Source organism: Mauremys reevesii, linkage group 1 (assembly GCF_016161935.1).
Source record: "Mauremys reevesii isolate NIE-2019 linkage group 1, ASM1616193v1, whole genome shotgun sequence".
NCBI lineage: Eukaryota > Metazoa > Chordata > Testudines > Geoemydidae > Mauremys > Mauremys reevesii.
Genome location: NC_052623.1, coordinates 214,266,578 through 214,281,938, shown reverse-complemented (window position 1 = coordinate 214,281,938; position 15,361 = coordinate 214,266,578). Strand labels below are relative to the sequence as shown.

General features: G+C 47.6%; 1 protein-coding gene across 7 annotated transcripts in view; it reads left to right on the top strand.

Moving 5' to 3' along the window:
* Window positions 1–15,361, top strand: part of KPNA1 (karyopherin subunit alpha 1) — a 123,923-nt gene that overhangs the window by 6,540 nt on the left and 102,022 nt on the right. For all 7 annotated transcript variants that reach the window (XR_005596250.1, XM_039530579.1, XM_039530548.1 and 4 more), the window contains exons 2-3: window positions 8,960–9,101; window positions 10,911–11,018. Coding sequence is in view for 6 of the 7 variants with exons in the window: in XM_039530548.1 (XP_039386482.1) it covers window positions 8,960–9,101; window positions 10,911–11,018 (250 nt within the window). In the remaining variant the exon portion in view is untranslated. The remainder of the gene's footprint in view (window positions 1–8,959; window positions 9,102–10,910; window positions 11,019–15,361) is intronic.

Below are 15,361 nucleotides of genomic sequence, written 5' to 3'. Positions count from 1 at the left end.
GAAGGATTTTTCCAAAAACCACGTGAGGTCTTTCAAGGACTCAGTTTTGCAGAGGTTCTTTTATGTATAGGGACTACCAAAAGTAGAACTTCTTGCACATGTCACAACACCTATCAGAGGGGGCACAGTACCAGATTCCCTGTTGGGCACATTTCTTATCCCATGGACACAGATTGGGTAGCAAGATATAAGTGGATAGGCATACATTAGAGTACTAAGGGAACTGAGGCAAGATGCAGGTTGCATGATCGTGGTTTGATATGCAGATCTGCTGAATCTCAGTGCAACCATTGATCACCTTACCCATTCTACCTGACAGTCTCCCAGATCCTGCACCCAGACCCAGAAACCCTGCACCTGACATCCTGAATTGTTTGAATCCCAGCTGAGGTTCAGAACATTCTCCTCCAGACAGGAAACCTTTGATTAGACATATCTACAGAGCTAAATGGAGAAGTTCACTGTCTGGACATTTCAGCCCATTTTCTCCACTGGCAGTACCAGCCTCAGTATTTATAGACTATATCTTCTAGCCTGTAAGCAGTGGAGATTTTCTGTCAGTTCAGTAAGAGTCCACCTGGCAGCAATATCTGCAAATCACCCTCTTATTCAGGGCCAAACAGTGTTTTTAACCTTACAGTAGCAAAATTCATGAAGAGACCCCTCCCCCAATTAGGGAGCCCCTTGTTTCTGGGACCTTAATATAATTCTAGTTGGATTGATGGGACCTCTGGGAGCTCTTGCTCCCTTTATCACTTACCAATTAAAAAAAGCTTTTTTGTTGGCCATTAAATCAACTAAGAAAGTGTAATGGATTTACAGAGGCACTGTCTCCTAGCAGTCAGGCCTAGTGTTTGAAGCAGAGGTCTCCATTGGATGTAGGGTCAGGACTAGTCCAAGGGTGGCATCTGAATCGAGATCTGGTGTCAAAGCTGATCAGAGTCTGTAGACAAACCAGAATCAGTACATAGCTGGAGTCTAGGTGCAAGCCAGGGGTCAAAGCTTAGTGGTCAGAGTCTAGGGACAAGCCATGTCAGTACTGTAACTGGAGTCCAGATACAGGCCAAAGGTCGAATCTGGGTAGTCCGAGGATCCGGGGAGGGTCAGGAAGTGGAAGCAAGGCTGGGGCTTGTCAGTAACAGGACTGGAGCAAGGTCAGAGTAGGGCAAGGACAAGCCTGTAACAGGGCTCAGGCAGAGCTGGGACAGGAACAGGAATGGGATCAAGAGCAGACTGGGAGTCTCAAGAGTCTGATATGTTGCAAGGCAGCAGGAGGGTTTGGCCAGGTAGTGCTGTTGCACAGACTGATCTGCAGCTCTGGCAGGGTTGGGGAGATACCTGAGCCTGGGGGTCATCTGACTCAGGTTTGGCTCAGGGTTAGGCTGCTGCCACATGCATGCAAGCTCTGTTGGAAGGGTAAGTCAGTGCAGCTGGGTTGTTGCTGCATGTTTAAGTGATGATTCACTGCAGCTCTGTTGGAGGGGCACCTGTGTGAGCAGTCCTGGTTTGGCTGCGGGGTTGCCTGACACAGCCTTCAATGTGCTGGACCCCAGTGGTCCATACTCTTCTGAGAGGGCAGGCATGTGGCCTCAACAACTCTGAGATTGGGGCTTGGGGCTCCAGTACTCCTGTTTTCCCACCATGAGGAATGCCACTCAGGAAGTATTTACAGTGCTACAGGGCAGCCTTTTCAAAGCAAGTAGCATTCATTAGTCATCTGGAATATACTACACAAGAAAGCCCTTAGTTTAGCATGGAATAGACGTGCTTAAGATCAAGTCCATATTGATAGAAGTAATGGTTTTGCCATGCCTTGAGTTTGTGGTCCATCTGTTCTCTTTCTGTCCCTGTCTCTCTCCTCTTGTATTCTCGGCAGCACACTTGAAACACTGTCTGTTCACACCCTTGGGCCTTTGTTCTTCAAACTCAGCCATGCTGTGTTCATATGTCCAGCCTGTTTGGGCTTCTCTGTAATTGAGTGTTAATGGCTTGGTCCTTGGCTCTTTCTTTGTTGACACAAGGTCTTCTGTACATGTGTATAGACTCAGACAGCTGATGTGACTCAAACCCTTAGCCTTTACACCCGGGAAGGATAATAACTTTTCTACCAACGAGTAGCAATATAAAATTGGTAGGGACCCTGAGTTATTTATTTTATATCTATCTAGCTAGCTCATAAAATATTACAGGAAGCTAACATGTTCATCATAAAAGATAGGTGAAAAGCAAGCTCTCATGGTTGGTTCCACATACCTGGTGTTTCACAAGGACAGGGTTACTCTTGGATCTTATGCAAAGTCCTGCTTCAGTTTGTTTCAGAATTCCATATAAATCAGTCCAATCTCCTCCTGGTTTGCTCTCCCAATCCGTATTCTAATCTGGGGGAAGTGAGGCTTCACATGGCAGGTGTAGTAAGAGCATTATCATTTTATTTAGATAACCTAGGTGCGTTCCTGAAAGATTTTATGCTATTTGTAGTATTTGCCAAAAGACTTAAGGGAAAACATATATCCTTTCAGACGTTATCCAAATGAGTTGCTGATTCATAAATTCTCGTTAGCTAGCCAAGAAAGATCTCCCTGGTCCTATTAAGGAATGCATTTCAGTATGGCTGGGCAGCTTCTGCTGCCGGTTTGGATAAAATCCCCTGTAAAACGTCTACATGGAGCTTGAGCCGCACAATTAGCAGTTGCTATTCCCTGGTGCAGGCTTCCAGATTGGATGCTAATTTTGATAGGGCTGTCCTGCGATCACTATTCAAGTAGGACATCTCTTTCCTCTGAGCAATTAGACAACTGCTTATTAGTCATCAAGAGTGGAATCTGTGTGGACAGTATATTTCAAAGATTCAGTTACTGTAGAGTAAGTATCCATTCTTTGCTGTCAGCACCGCCAACTACAGTGCTCTGGGTAAACTTGATCCAAGCAGTTGAAGACTTCTTTGGCAATTTGGTTTGGAAATCATTGCCACTGAAATTGTAAAGAGGGGAGGTTCAGTGGAAAAGGAACAGGAAAGAGTAGAAACTAAAGAACAGACATTTGTGACCTACAGAGGAAAGAGAACCAGGAGGCATTCAACCGGGCTAGTAATATCTAATTGCTACCAGGCATTTAGCAAGGCATTTACAGAGAATGTCTCTGAATGTTCATGCAGAGGAACAGAACAGTGAGTTACTAGAGACAGTGAGTGAGAGTAGCTACTTGCTTTGTACTACAAGGATGTGCAAGAGAGTTACCTCAACCATTTAAAGAAGTCCCATAGTCCTTATCAGCATATGAAGTGGCCAGAGATTTCAGTAAGGGATGCAAGGACAGCAGAATGGTGTGCTACCCCCCAGTGAAGATCCAAGATGTAACTGCAAGATTGGATGGGATTCTGAAGTCAGCTGGCAAGTCTCCATTGATTCATAGAGTTTTTAAGACTGAAAAGGATCATTATATCATCTAGTCTGATGTCCTGTGTATCTCAGGCCATTTGATTTTATTCTGTTACTGCTGTGTTGAGCCCAATCATTTGTTTTGTTAAAGCATATTCCAGAAAGGCATATTTTTCATTTGAAGGCATCAAGAGAGATGGATAATCCACCATTTGGGTAGTTTGTTCCAATGATTAATCACCCTCACCGTTTGAAATTAGGCATGAATTTTTAATTTGAATTTGTCTGGCTTCAGCTTCTAACCATATTTTGCTTTTTTTGTGCTAGATTAAGGAGCCGTTTTAGTTATCAGTATTTTCTCCCTGTGCAGGTACTTGTACACAGTAATGAAATCTCCTGTTGATTTTTTTTGAGAAGCTAAATAGAGTTTAACTTTAAGACTTGTTCTCTACCCTAGAATAACTTTTGTGGCTCTTTGGAGAGATTCCAAGCGCAGAAAGGGACCTTTGTGATCATCTTGTCCAATCTCTTGTGTAACACAGGCCATAGACAACCCCAAACTAATTCGTTTTGGATTAGAGCATATCTTAAATGAATATTGGATTTCTTTTAATTTCCAGTGATGGAAAATACACCATGACACTGGGTAAATTGTTACAGTGATTAATTACACTCACTTTTAAGAATTCACACCCTATATTCAGTCCTGAATTTTTCTAGCTTCAACTTTGTCATAGTACCTTTATCTGCGACATTGAAGAGACCATTATCAAATATTTATTCCCCAGGTAGGTACTTACAGACTATGATCAAATCACTCCTTATCCTTCTCTTGGTTAAGTTAAATCAATGGTTTTGTCCTTTTTTAAATTTTTGAACCCCCTAAAAAATTTCAGTTGGAGGTGCAGACCTCTTTGGAAATCTTGGACATAGTCTGTGGACCTCAGGTTGAAAACCACTGTTCTATGGTGGTAACAACCTTTCACAGACCCCTTAGACATAGGCCTGGTCTACACTGGTGGGGGGGGGGGGGGGAGAATCGATTTAAGTTAAGCAACTTCAGCTACGTGAATAACGGAGCTGAAGTCGACGTACTTAGACCTACTCACTGCGGTGTCTTCACTGTGGTGAGTCGACTGCTGCCACTCCCCCATCGATTCTGCCTGTGCCTCTCGCAGTGGTGGAGTACAGGAGTCAATGGGAGAGCGCTCGGGGGTCGATTGCTGCCCACCAGTCCGGCGGGTAGTGTAGACATACCCATAGTCTGCAGACCCCCAGAGGTCTGCTGACCACAGGTTGAAAGCCACTGAGCTAAATAGACTGAGCTCCTTGAGTCTGTTACTATATGGCAGGGGTCTCAAACTCAAATGACCCCGAGGGCCGCATGAGGACTAGTGCATTGGCCCGAGGGCCGCATCACTGACACGCCCCCTTGCTGCCCCTGGCCCCACCCCCAATCCACCCCTTCCATGAGGCCCCGCCCCTGCCCTGTCTCTGTCTCAGGACTAGGGCAGAAGGGCAGGGGAAGGGCAGCCTGCCCTGGCCCTAGTGAAGGGGGGCTCTAGGACCCTGCGGCAGCAGGTGATGCCGGAAGCTGGCATAGCAGAGGAGTGGAGTCAGCGTGAGCTCCCGGGGCGGTGAGGGGGCAGCAAGTGGGGGCCGGGAGACACTGTGGGTTGGTGCGTGGGGTGGCAGGTGGGGCCAGGAGAGACCCGGCCCCAAACATTGGGAGCAGCGCGGGAGCTTAGGCACAGAAAATAACTCGGGAGGGGGCGGGGTGAGGGAGTTTGGCGGTGACAGGAAGTAACTGGGAGCTCCAGGGCCGCCCAGAGGATTCCGGGGCCTGGGGTCTTTGGCGGCGGGGGCCCTTCCGTTCGGGACCCGCCGCCAAAGTGCCCGAGACCTGCGGCGGGGTCCCGCCGCGGGTCTTTGGGGCACTTAGGCGGCGGGTCCTGGAACGGAAGGCCCCCGCCAAGACCGGGCTGCGCTGCGGCGGCGGGTCCCTCTTTCCCCACCCGGCGGTCCCGCTTCCCGCCCGGGTCTCGCTTCCTCCCCACCCCCGGCCCGGCCCGGCCCGGCCGGCGGGTCTCGCTTCCCTTTCCCGGCCCGGCCCGTCCCGGCGGTCTCGCTTCCCTTTCCCCACCCCGGCCCGTCCCGGCGGGTCTTCCTTCCCCACCCCCGGCCCGCCCGGCGGGTCTCGCTTCCCTCCCCACCCCGGCCCGGCCCGCGGGTCCGCTTCCCTCCCCCCGCCCGGCCCGGACCGGCGGGTCCCGCTTCCCTCCCCCCGCCCGGCCCGGCCCGGCGGGTCTCGCTTCCCTTCCCGGCCCGGCCCGGCCGCGGGTCTCGCTTCCTTCCCCGGCCCGGCCCGGCGGTCTCGCTTCCTTCGCCCGGCCCGGCCCGGCCAGCGGGTCTCGCTTCCCTTCGCCCGGCCCGGCCCGGCGGCGGGTCTCGCTTCCCTTCCCGGCCCGGCCCGGCCCGCGGTCTCGCTTCCCCTCCCGGCCCGGCCCGGCCCGGCGGGTCCCGCTTCCTCCCCCCACCCCGGCCCGGTCCCGCTTCCCACCGCGTCTCTGGCGAGGCCTGAGCTTCGTCCCGCTCAGAGCCGCGTGGTGAGGCGGGGCTGTGAGCTCCACGCCGAGCGCAGCGCTCAGCCCAGAGCTCACAGCCCCGCCCCCTCCCCACGCGGCTCGGATCGGGGCGGGGCTCAGGCGCTCGGACGGAGACTCGGCGCTCTATGCGCCGAGGCTCCAGGAGAGGGGCGGAGGCGGGAGCCTCCGCTTTTCTCTTGGGGGCCCCTGCGGAGCCCGGGGCCCGGGGCAAATTGCCCCCTTTGCCCCCCCCTCTGGGTGGCCCTGGGGAGCTCCGTGGGCCGCAGGGAAGAGACCCCTGCTATATGGTATGCTTTCTAATACTTTAATCATACTTATGGCTCTTTTCTGCACCAAAACTTGACTTTGGTGGGGCTCAAACCCACAACCTTTGAATTGCCACGATTTCTCTAGTATTCCAGTGCACGATTCATTGTGCTACAGAGACAAGTACTCTGTGTCAGAATTTGCCAGCATGGAAATTTCAAAGATTTATTTTAATCCACATGGAGAATTTATTTACAAAATTGGTGAAGGAAAGAGATGTTTCCAAGGGTATCACAAGAAACCATGTAATTTTAAAAAAAAAAAAGCATTTGGGAGTTTTATTCATATTTTTAAGACTTCAGCATTTTGTAAGGAAACAGTGTTGAAGTTTCTGAATGATGTGTTTGTGGAACTTGTATTTTAAAAAATTCCCTGAGGAATGTAAGCAGAGTGAGGTGGGAGTCTAGTCATTAATGGTTGTAAATTCAGGTCGTACGCTAAATTCAGTCCGATTTATGACTGACTAATCTTGAATACAGCAGCTCTGGGTGACATTTCTTAGTGAATATTTGTACCTTAATTGCACTCTGTCAGCCTGGAATTGACTCAGAATAATACATACAATGGGCCTGAAATGTCTCCAACATGTAAAGCTGTCAGGGACAAACAGCTGAACCCAGATGCAGCTCATTGTCCTCAGCTGATTCAGCTAATGCACCTGGTCCTCTGATTGGCTGAAGACTCCAGCAGCCTGGGGTCTCTAGCCACTGAATAGCATTCCATGTCTGCAGCTGTGTGTCTGGTCCTGCACATGCTCTCAGCTCCTTCCGTGCTCCTGCCTCCAGCTACTTGTTCCAGGCTCCCACCTGTGGTTTCCTCCCCCCAGTTCCTAGTTTCCTGCCCCTGCTCTGGCTGATACTCTTAACCCTGACCTTTCACTTCTGATTCCTGGCTCTTGGCTCCAGTTTGCCTCCTGGACTTCGTAACTGGGCTTCTGATTTGGGCTGTGGCCACTAAGCCTAGTCACCCCTGCTCCAGCCAGTAGAACAGCCTCCTGCCATGACCATTAGGCATAGCGACCCATGACCTGGTCGTTAATAGAAGCCACTTCTGGTCTCTGGAATTTGTTTAGCATCATTACCAAAAATATTACCAGGTGTTTTTCACTAGAGCCCCTTAAGTTACTGAGAGCTGCCTTAATCTATTTTTAATCAAGTTATGTTAACATCCTCATTGTTAACTGAAACAACCAAAGGTGAGAGTAGACTTACTACTGGCTGGATAATATTTGTTATGTGCTGAAGTGTAAAATGAACTTGGCTTGCACAGAGATGGAAGATTTTCAGAACCTACACATAACATTATACTCTTATTTCTCCATTTTAATTCAGTCAACATAAGATCACTCCACAGCCTGCAATATCTGTGCTTGTGAAACTTTTTGGATTTTGGGAACATATTTGCCACAACAGATTAGGTCACTGGACAATAAATGGCGCTTCAGAGAAGCTTTATAAGCTCCCTATAATAAGGGCCAGTGTAGTGTGTAACATGAGAACTAAATTCAGCAGCAAAGCCTCCTGAATTCTGCAGTATAATGCTGTTGAAATCAGTGGCATACTGGAAATTTTGCATCTGTATGAGAGGCATAGAAACATTCAGAAAATGAGAATTTTATGTTTACCATCTCAAGATTTTAAGTGAAATGTTAGAGAGAACAGCAATGCAGATACAAGATCTGATTCACAGCACAATTTTTTAAATAGTCTCTCCACGGACTTCAGGATTTTGGGTCAGGCTCAGTAACCCCACAGTTCAGCAAATATATATGAAACTCCAATAAACAATGACCACTGCCAGACTGATACCATTACTATTGGTCTTCTCAATTACCCAAGAAGAGAAGATGTATATGTGCTTTGATATCATAAACTGTAAACTTCAAAGCTACTCACTGGTGTTTTAGTGAAAATACAGCTTTATTTCTTCCTAGCTTCTTTCCTACAAACTGTATCCCCAAAACTTCAGAGTGTAACAGCAGACTGAGAGAAGGGAAAAGAGATGAAGTTCAGATGAAATTTGAAAAGTTGGAGAATTGATGAAATGGAGAGAAATGGGAAAGCTGCCTGAGAGAGCAAGGTTTACAGAAGAGAAGGCATTTGTGCTGTGAATGGGGAGATTGTGTAGAGAGACAGATGTGACACAGAAATTAACGTTATGTTTTGTGTGGTTAGCTGGGGCAAGTCCTTTGGTTTTTAAAAAGGAGGGAGGACGAACTGTTTTTTTTTAAACTGAGAGAAGAGAATTTCAAATAAACTATCTTTTTAATCCATTAACTGCTGTGTAATAGAGCTCTAAAATATTAGTACTGTTTTTTTAAGTAAGCAGCTACTAAAAAACCCAAATAAACTAGTCTTAAGTATCCACTTTAACCTGCACCCAAAAGTAAGACAATCCTGTATTTTAGTATTAGCCTGGAGTATTTCAGGCATCCCCTGTACTAGTACTTTCATGCTGTTGTGAGTCTGTGTGTGACATATGAAATGTATGCAAGTCCTGTGAACTATTTCTGCCTTCATTTAATAGTCTCTCCTTCTCCCAGAAGCACTAGTCAGGGTGGGGACAATGCCTGGAGGTATAGCTAGCTACAGCAGTAATAAAGGAAGAACTGGAAGCAGTGTGTTCCTGAAAATAAATCTCTTGATATGACCCACCTCTCTTTAATTGCAGTATTCTAGAAATCATGACAACCTCAGGAAAAGAGAACTTCCGATTGAAGAGCTACAAGAACAAGTCTCTGAATCCTGATGAAATGCGTCGTAGGCGAGAGGAAGAGGGCCTTCAGCTACGGAAGCAGAAAAGGGAGGAACAGGTATTGCAGAACTCTTCTCTTGTAACTATAGCCAGTCCTCAAAAGAAGGCTTTTCTTGAAAATGTCTGCCCCCCTGGTTATCCCTGACCTGATAAATTCAGGCATGCTAGCATACCGGTGATTACAGAGCAGACTTCTTTGAGAGGAAACCAGTTGTCCTGGTGCCTAGTTGCTCCTTGATCTACTGCGGGATTGTGGGATTTTAAGAAAAAGATGCAAAAATTATGGGATACAGATGACATTATGGGTTGGAGTTGCAAACTGGGAAGCTGATTGTATACTCCCGGTCACCCCTGCACAACTCGTTTCGGCCCCATCGTGCGTTGCCAGAACTTCCCAAAAGAAGTGCTCTAGATGCTGGCAAATTGCATGCTGGGATACCCACCCATGGTGCACACACTGCATCAGGAAAAGTGCTCCTGGTGAGTACGAGCACCACTGACACAAGGCACCAAGTATGTATGTGCACAAGTGATGTACTAACAGTTGCAGCTGTATGCTGCCATAACTTGAGTCGACATAAATTTGTAACATAGACAAGGCCTTAGATTAGTCAGATGAATAAAAGTTTAGAATGTAATCTGCCTGTCGTAATGTGCTTATTTTCTTTTGCATTTGACTTTGTTTCTGGTCAGTTTCTAATGAGAGCAGTTTGTTCTTTTCTGTTACAGTTATGCTGTTGGGTTTGTTTCCCCAGCACCTTCAGGGGAAGAGATGTGTTTAGACTTCTCTTACTAGGTTTTGTTAAATCCTTTTTAATCCACTACTAAGCTTTGGTTTTAAATTGAATTTGACTATTTCCTATAGTCACTCAGAAGTCCATTGACTTACTTGATTCCAGTGTTCTTTTGGAACCACAACTTTTAGCAAAAATATTTGTCTCAGTTCCTGAGTTAATTGCACTTCTGTCCCCCTTATGCTCTCCATGAGGGCATCCTTCTTAGTCTTGGGTCTGTAGTTCTTACCTTTCTTGGGCCAGAATTCCATGATCCTCTCCTTCCAGACTGGAGTTTAGGCTGCAAACTCAATTAACTGTGATCACCTCAGCAGTTCTGACTTCAGTTCAGCATTTGCAGTTGTGTTCTCCCAGGGGCATTGATCAACCAGCTGTCATAAATCAAAGTATTGTTTATTCAGAACAAAAGCATTTTAGAGAAAACATCTTAAAAACAAACAGATTATATGAATGCTTTGTTTACTAGATGACAATCCATCTTCCACATGGAGATTCTGGGAGATTTAAAGTGCTCCAGGTCTTTTCCACAGGGCCTTTCTTTCTTGGTCACAGTCTCATGTTAGTTCTTGGATCAAGTGTGAGTGAACAAGTTCTCTGATCAGGGCTGATATTTTATGAAAGTTCAAGTCCATTGTCTGTTAAGACCAGGCCATGTTAATCTGTGTGTGCTTTCCACCGAGGGGCGGGTGAAGCTTCATAATTCTTGTTACCTGTATTGATTCAGCATTAAGGTTTTGCTTTAATTACCCCTTAGTGCTTTTAGTTCCTGTAGAAAGCATCCTTGAGCTCACCCATTGAACCAGTAATACAATTGGTGGCAAGCCCATAAAAGTACATATATCATTTATAAATTTAACATAATGTCTTTGGATATTCTAGTGTTCCACAGCATCTGTCACATCTCAATATGATAGTCTTGGAATATTCCATGTGCACCTGTCACAACTTGTTTCTGCACAGTGATTAGGTTATCATGGGTGTCAGTGCTATTGCAGCCTAATGTGCTATTCTGAACGTAAGCTAGCCTTGGTTTCTGTACTGCTGATACTAACTTCAGGTCTTTTCCTCTTTAGTTATTTAAGCGCAGAAATGTTGCTACAGCTGAGGAAGAAGCAGAGGAGGAAGTGATGTCAGATGGAGGTTTTCATGAAGCTCAACTGAACAACATGGAGATGACTTCTGTAAGTGAGCATGATGCTTTCAGAATTTCTGCATGCATATTCTCTCTCTCTCTGTAAATAAAATGGTTGGTAGGTAGGTGGATAGTGGTAGATAGTGCCATAGGCAGGATTGGCACTTTACAATGTATGCACTAGTCCCAAAGAGCTTATATTCTAAACTGGACAGATACAACATACATGGTAATGGATCAGATTGCGCCAGAGAAATATGGTGGAAAGACTGGTTGGTTGGTTTGTTTTCCAAGAAAACTGTGGGTAAAATGTGCTGTCTGAAACAACTCTTTTTGGGTTTTGTTCTTGAGGCTGAGTGTAACTTGCCAATATGTAGTAGTAGGAAGAAGGCCTGAAATTTAAGCCCTTCTATCAGAGGCCTGGGCTAAAGTAGCATTCAAAACTTTGCTGCTATAAAGCAAAGTTAAGTTATGAGCAAGAAGTAGGCCCTGCTCACAGAATCTGGCAAGAATAGGACTGATATTGCAGAAACACACATTCCTAAGAAGTGCTAGGTACAAAATACACATGCAAACACATTCCATAAGGGTGGTACCAGAATACCCCATACCAAGAATGGTACACACACTTTCCCCAAAGGTAATAGGAACACACTGACTCCTCCTAAAGATAAGATCAGGATAACAGTGTTATTGACAGAGATGTACAAGGTGATGGGTGGTAACCGACTATGTTAATAGGTGTTAACTACATCAGAGGGGCAATAAGTAATTTGTTTGTACTCATGTATAAAATGGAGTCTCAAAGGGAGTGTCTTTTGGCCAGTTTAGAGGACAGTGGGAAGTCCTGCCACTGACTGAGCTGCGTCCATTGTTACGGGCATACATATATTAGTGGTCCAGTACAGTCTTCAGGATACTAGTACCATGTTTTGTCGACAATGAACCTGCCTGGGTGCCTTCGTACCTCAACGAATCTTGTGGTCATTGGGCGGTTCGCTTGAGGTCTGCTGTGCCAACTGTCTGCGCAGAGCTGGGACAACACACAGGGACAGCACCCATGCAGCCAAACATCTAACCACATATGTGATTAAAAATCATGCTTTGTTTAGTTTGGTACAGAACTCACTAGTTGCTAATATTGTGAAATGTGTGTACACATACAATGTAAGGAGTTATGTATGTCTACTGAAAATGTGCTTTAAAGTCTGTATCAAGGCAAAGTTGACAAACAGGTTTTCTGTCAGACAAAAGATGTTTGTTCACCTGTCTCTGTCAGCATGTAAGGGTTTGGCTACACTTGCAGCTGTGCAGCGCTGGGAGATACAGCTGTTTTCATTCAGCTGTGTAGGGAAAGCACTGGAGTGTGGCCACACTGACAACTACCAGCGCTGCAGTGTGGCCACATTTGCAGCATTTGCAGCAGTGTTGGGAGTGGTGCATTATGGGCAGCTATCCCACAGAGCACCTCATCCCATTTTGGCGCCGTGGGTTGTGGGAAGGGGGCAGAGGGTGCGGGTCATTCTGCTTCCTGTCCCAACGCCCCGTGATGCATCGCTTCACATCCCAGCAATCCCTGTTTTTCCATCCACGTTTGGCGCCATCTTGACTCTCTCAACGGTTTCTGTGCAGCGCGATTTCTGTGGGAAATGGAGCCCCAACTGCTGAGGAGTATGCTGACGAGCCTCACCAGCACATCATGTTTGGCAGTTGAGCTATTCCTTAAGATCCAAAGTGATGAGGAGTCCGACGATGATAGCGATGCGCCTGACGCATATGACGTTAAATTGCTTCTGGCATTCACGGAAATGCTCAGCACCGTGGAACGTCGCTTTTGGGCTCAGGAAACAAGCACTGAGTGGTGGGATCACATCGTCATGGAAGTCTGGGATGACGAGCAGTGGCTGCGGAACTTTCAGATGAGAAAAGCCACTTTCATGGGACTGTGTGAGGAGCTCTCCCCCAGCCTGCGGTGCAAGGACACGAGATTGAGAGCTGCCCTGCTGGTGGAGAAGTGGGTGGCTATTGCAATCTGGAAGCTGGCAACTCCAGACAGCTACTGATCGGTCGGGAACCAGTTTGGAGTGGGAAAGTCGACCGTTGGAATCGTGTTGATGCAAGTTTGCAGGGCCGTTAATCGCATCCTGCTAAGAAGAACCGTGACTCTGGGGAACATTGCAGGACATTGTGGCTGGCTTTGCACAAATGGGTTTCCGTAACTGTGGAGGGGCGATAGATGGGACGCATATTCCTATTCTGGTACCATCCCACCTAGCATCCAAGTACGTTAATCGGAAGGGGTATTTCTCTATGGTTCTCCAGGCGCTTGTGGATCACCGTGGGCGTTTCATTGACATTAACACAGGCTGGCCTGGAAAGGTGCATGATGCACGTGTCTTTTGGAACACTGGTCTCTTCAGGAAGCTGCAGGCAGGGACCTTTTTCCCAGACCGGAAGATCACAGTAGGGGATGTCGAAATGCCCATTGTGATCCTTGGAGACCCCGCTTACCCGTTAATGCTGTGGCTCATGAAACCGTATACAAGGAAGCTTGACAGGAGCAAGGACTGGTTCAACTACCGGCTGAGCCAGTGCCGAATGACCATGGAGTGTGCTTTTGGCTGTTTAAAGGGGCGCTGGCGATCTCTGTATGGGAAGCTAGACTTGGGGGGGAAGCAGCATCCCCGCGGTTATAGCCGCGTGCTGTACCCTCCATAATATTTGTGAAGGGAAGAGTGAAAGATTCACTCAGGCATGGACCTCTGAGGTTCAACGCCTGGAGGCTGAATTTGCACAGCCAGAGAGCAGGGCTACTAGAGAGGCCCAGCACAGGGCTGCAAGGATTAGGGATGCCTTGAGGGAAGAATTTGAGGCTGAAAACCAACAGTAATGTTTGTTGCCTTGCATGGGAGTGAAGTGCAGTGGTTACAGTATTAGTAGGAATCTGTGTTTCCTAAGCTGATTTGCAGTGCCTGTTTCTGTCCTGGGCTAAGGTATCTTTGACTTTCTGCAATAATAAAGACTGTTTTCAAAGCCAAGAATTCATTTATTGAAAAGAAAATAACTTTATTGACAGACACACAACATTTTGGGACCCTAAAAGGGCAGGGAGGTGGGGAACTGTACAGTCACAGGTTTGAATATGTCCTGTCTGGAGTGCTGTGCAGTGGCTGCTGCACTTTGGGATGGCTATACTGCATGGTGATGGGGGTTGAGTGCAGAGGGTAAGGGTCATAGTTCTCAGGGCTGGTTGGTGAACATACAGGTGTTGGAGGCAGCTGGTGGTGGTAAGAACCTGGATGCTGGGGAAGGGGGTTTTGAGCTGACATTGGGGCACAAGGGAAAGAGCTTTGGGGTGGGGGTGCGGTAGTGCTCTGCCTGCATGGCTACGAGCACCTGGATAGAGTCCGCTTGGCGCGCCAGGATGCTTATCAGCTGCTTTGTGCTTTTCTTCCTGGCCGCTGCGTTTTAATGGCGGATCCTGCTTTCCCTTTCCCTCCAGTCCTGCACTTTTTGATTCTCTGTGACAGAGTGATCCATAACTGCTTGCAGCAGGTCTTCTTTGCTTTTTCGCGGCTTCTTCCGGAGGTTTTGGAGTCTTTGAGCTGTTGATAACACGGGCAGCCGAGATCTCAAGGTTGCTTGTGGAAAGGCAAAAAAGGCAACACTTAACAGAGGCAGCATTGTTTATATCAGACAGTTATTCCCACACAGTGCAGGAGTTTACAGTCTTCACAATAGCATAATTTTCCCATACCAAAGAGAGCGCGCACAACCCACAGGAGCCCCGAAATGGTGAGTAAGGGGGACTGATTACTTCAGGGCTGTACTGTCCTCGGGGTTTCTGTGCGTTGGGGAAAGCAAACAGCTGCAGGGGGCACCTACACTGAACACTCTCCCAACATTTTCCACAGCAGTTGATCCTGGAAGATATCTCGCTGCTGCGGGTCACCTGGGAAGAGTGGGAGGGTCTTTTACAGCAATGCGGATTCCGCCCTGGCCCCTATGCAGCTTGCCTGTGTGCAGCAATGGTCCCCCCACCCCCCATGGCACAGTGGTGCGGACGCGTTAGCCTGACTGGGACAAGGACCACAGTGGCTCTCCCAATAAACTTGCGCAAGCGCATTGCCCACGCTCTGGCTGAAACTTTTGAAGAGATTACCGAGGCCGATTACCACGACGTGATAGACCACATCAATGCGCAATTCCACATCTAGGCATGCCTGCATGCAGCCCTAACCCTCCCTCCTCTCCCGAAAAATTTCCATCCTGAAAATAAAAAGCCGCTTAACGGGAACCCGCTCCTCTGTTTGTCCTCCACCAAGTACCAGCTGCTGCGACTGGCTACCTTCCTCCTGGCTTGAGAAGAGCTCCTGGCTGCATGCCTCCAGG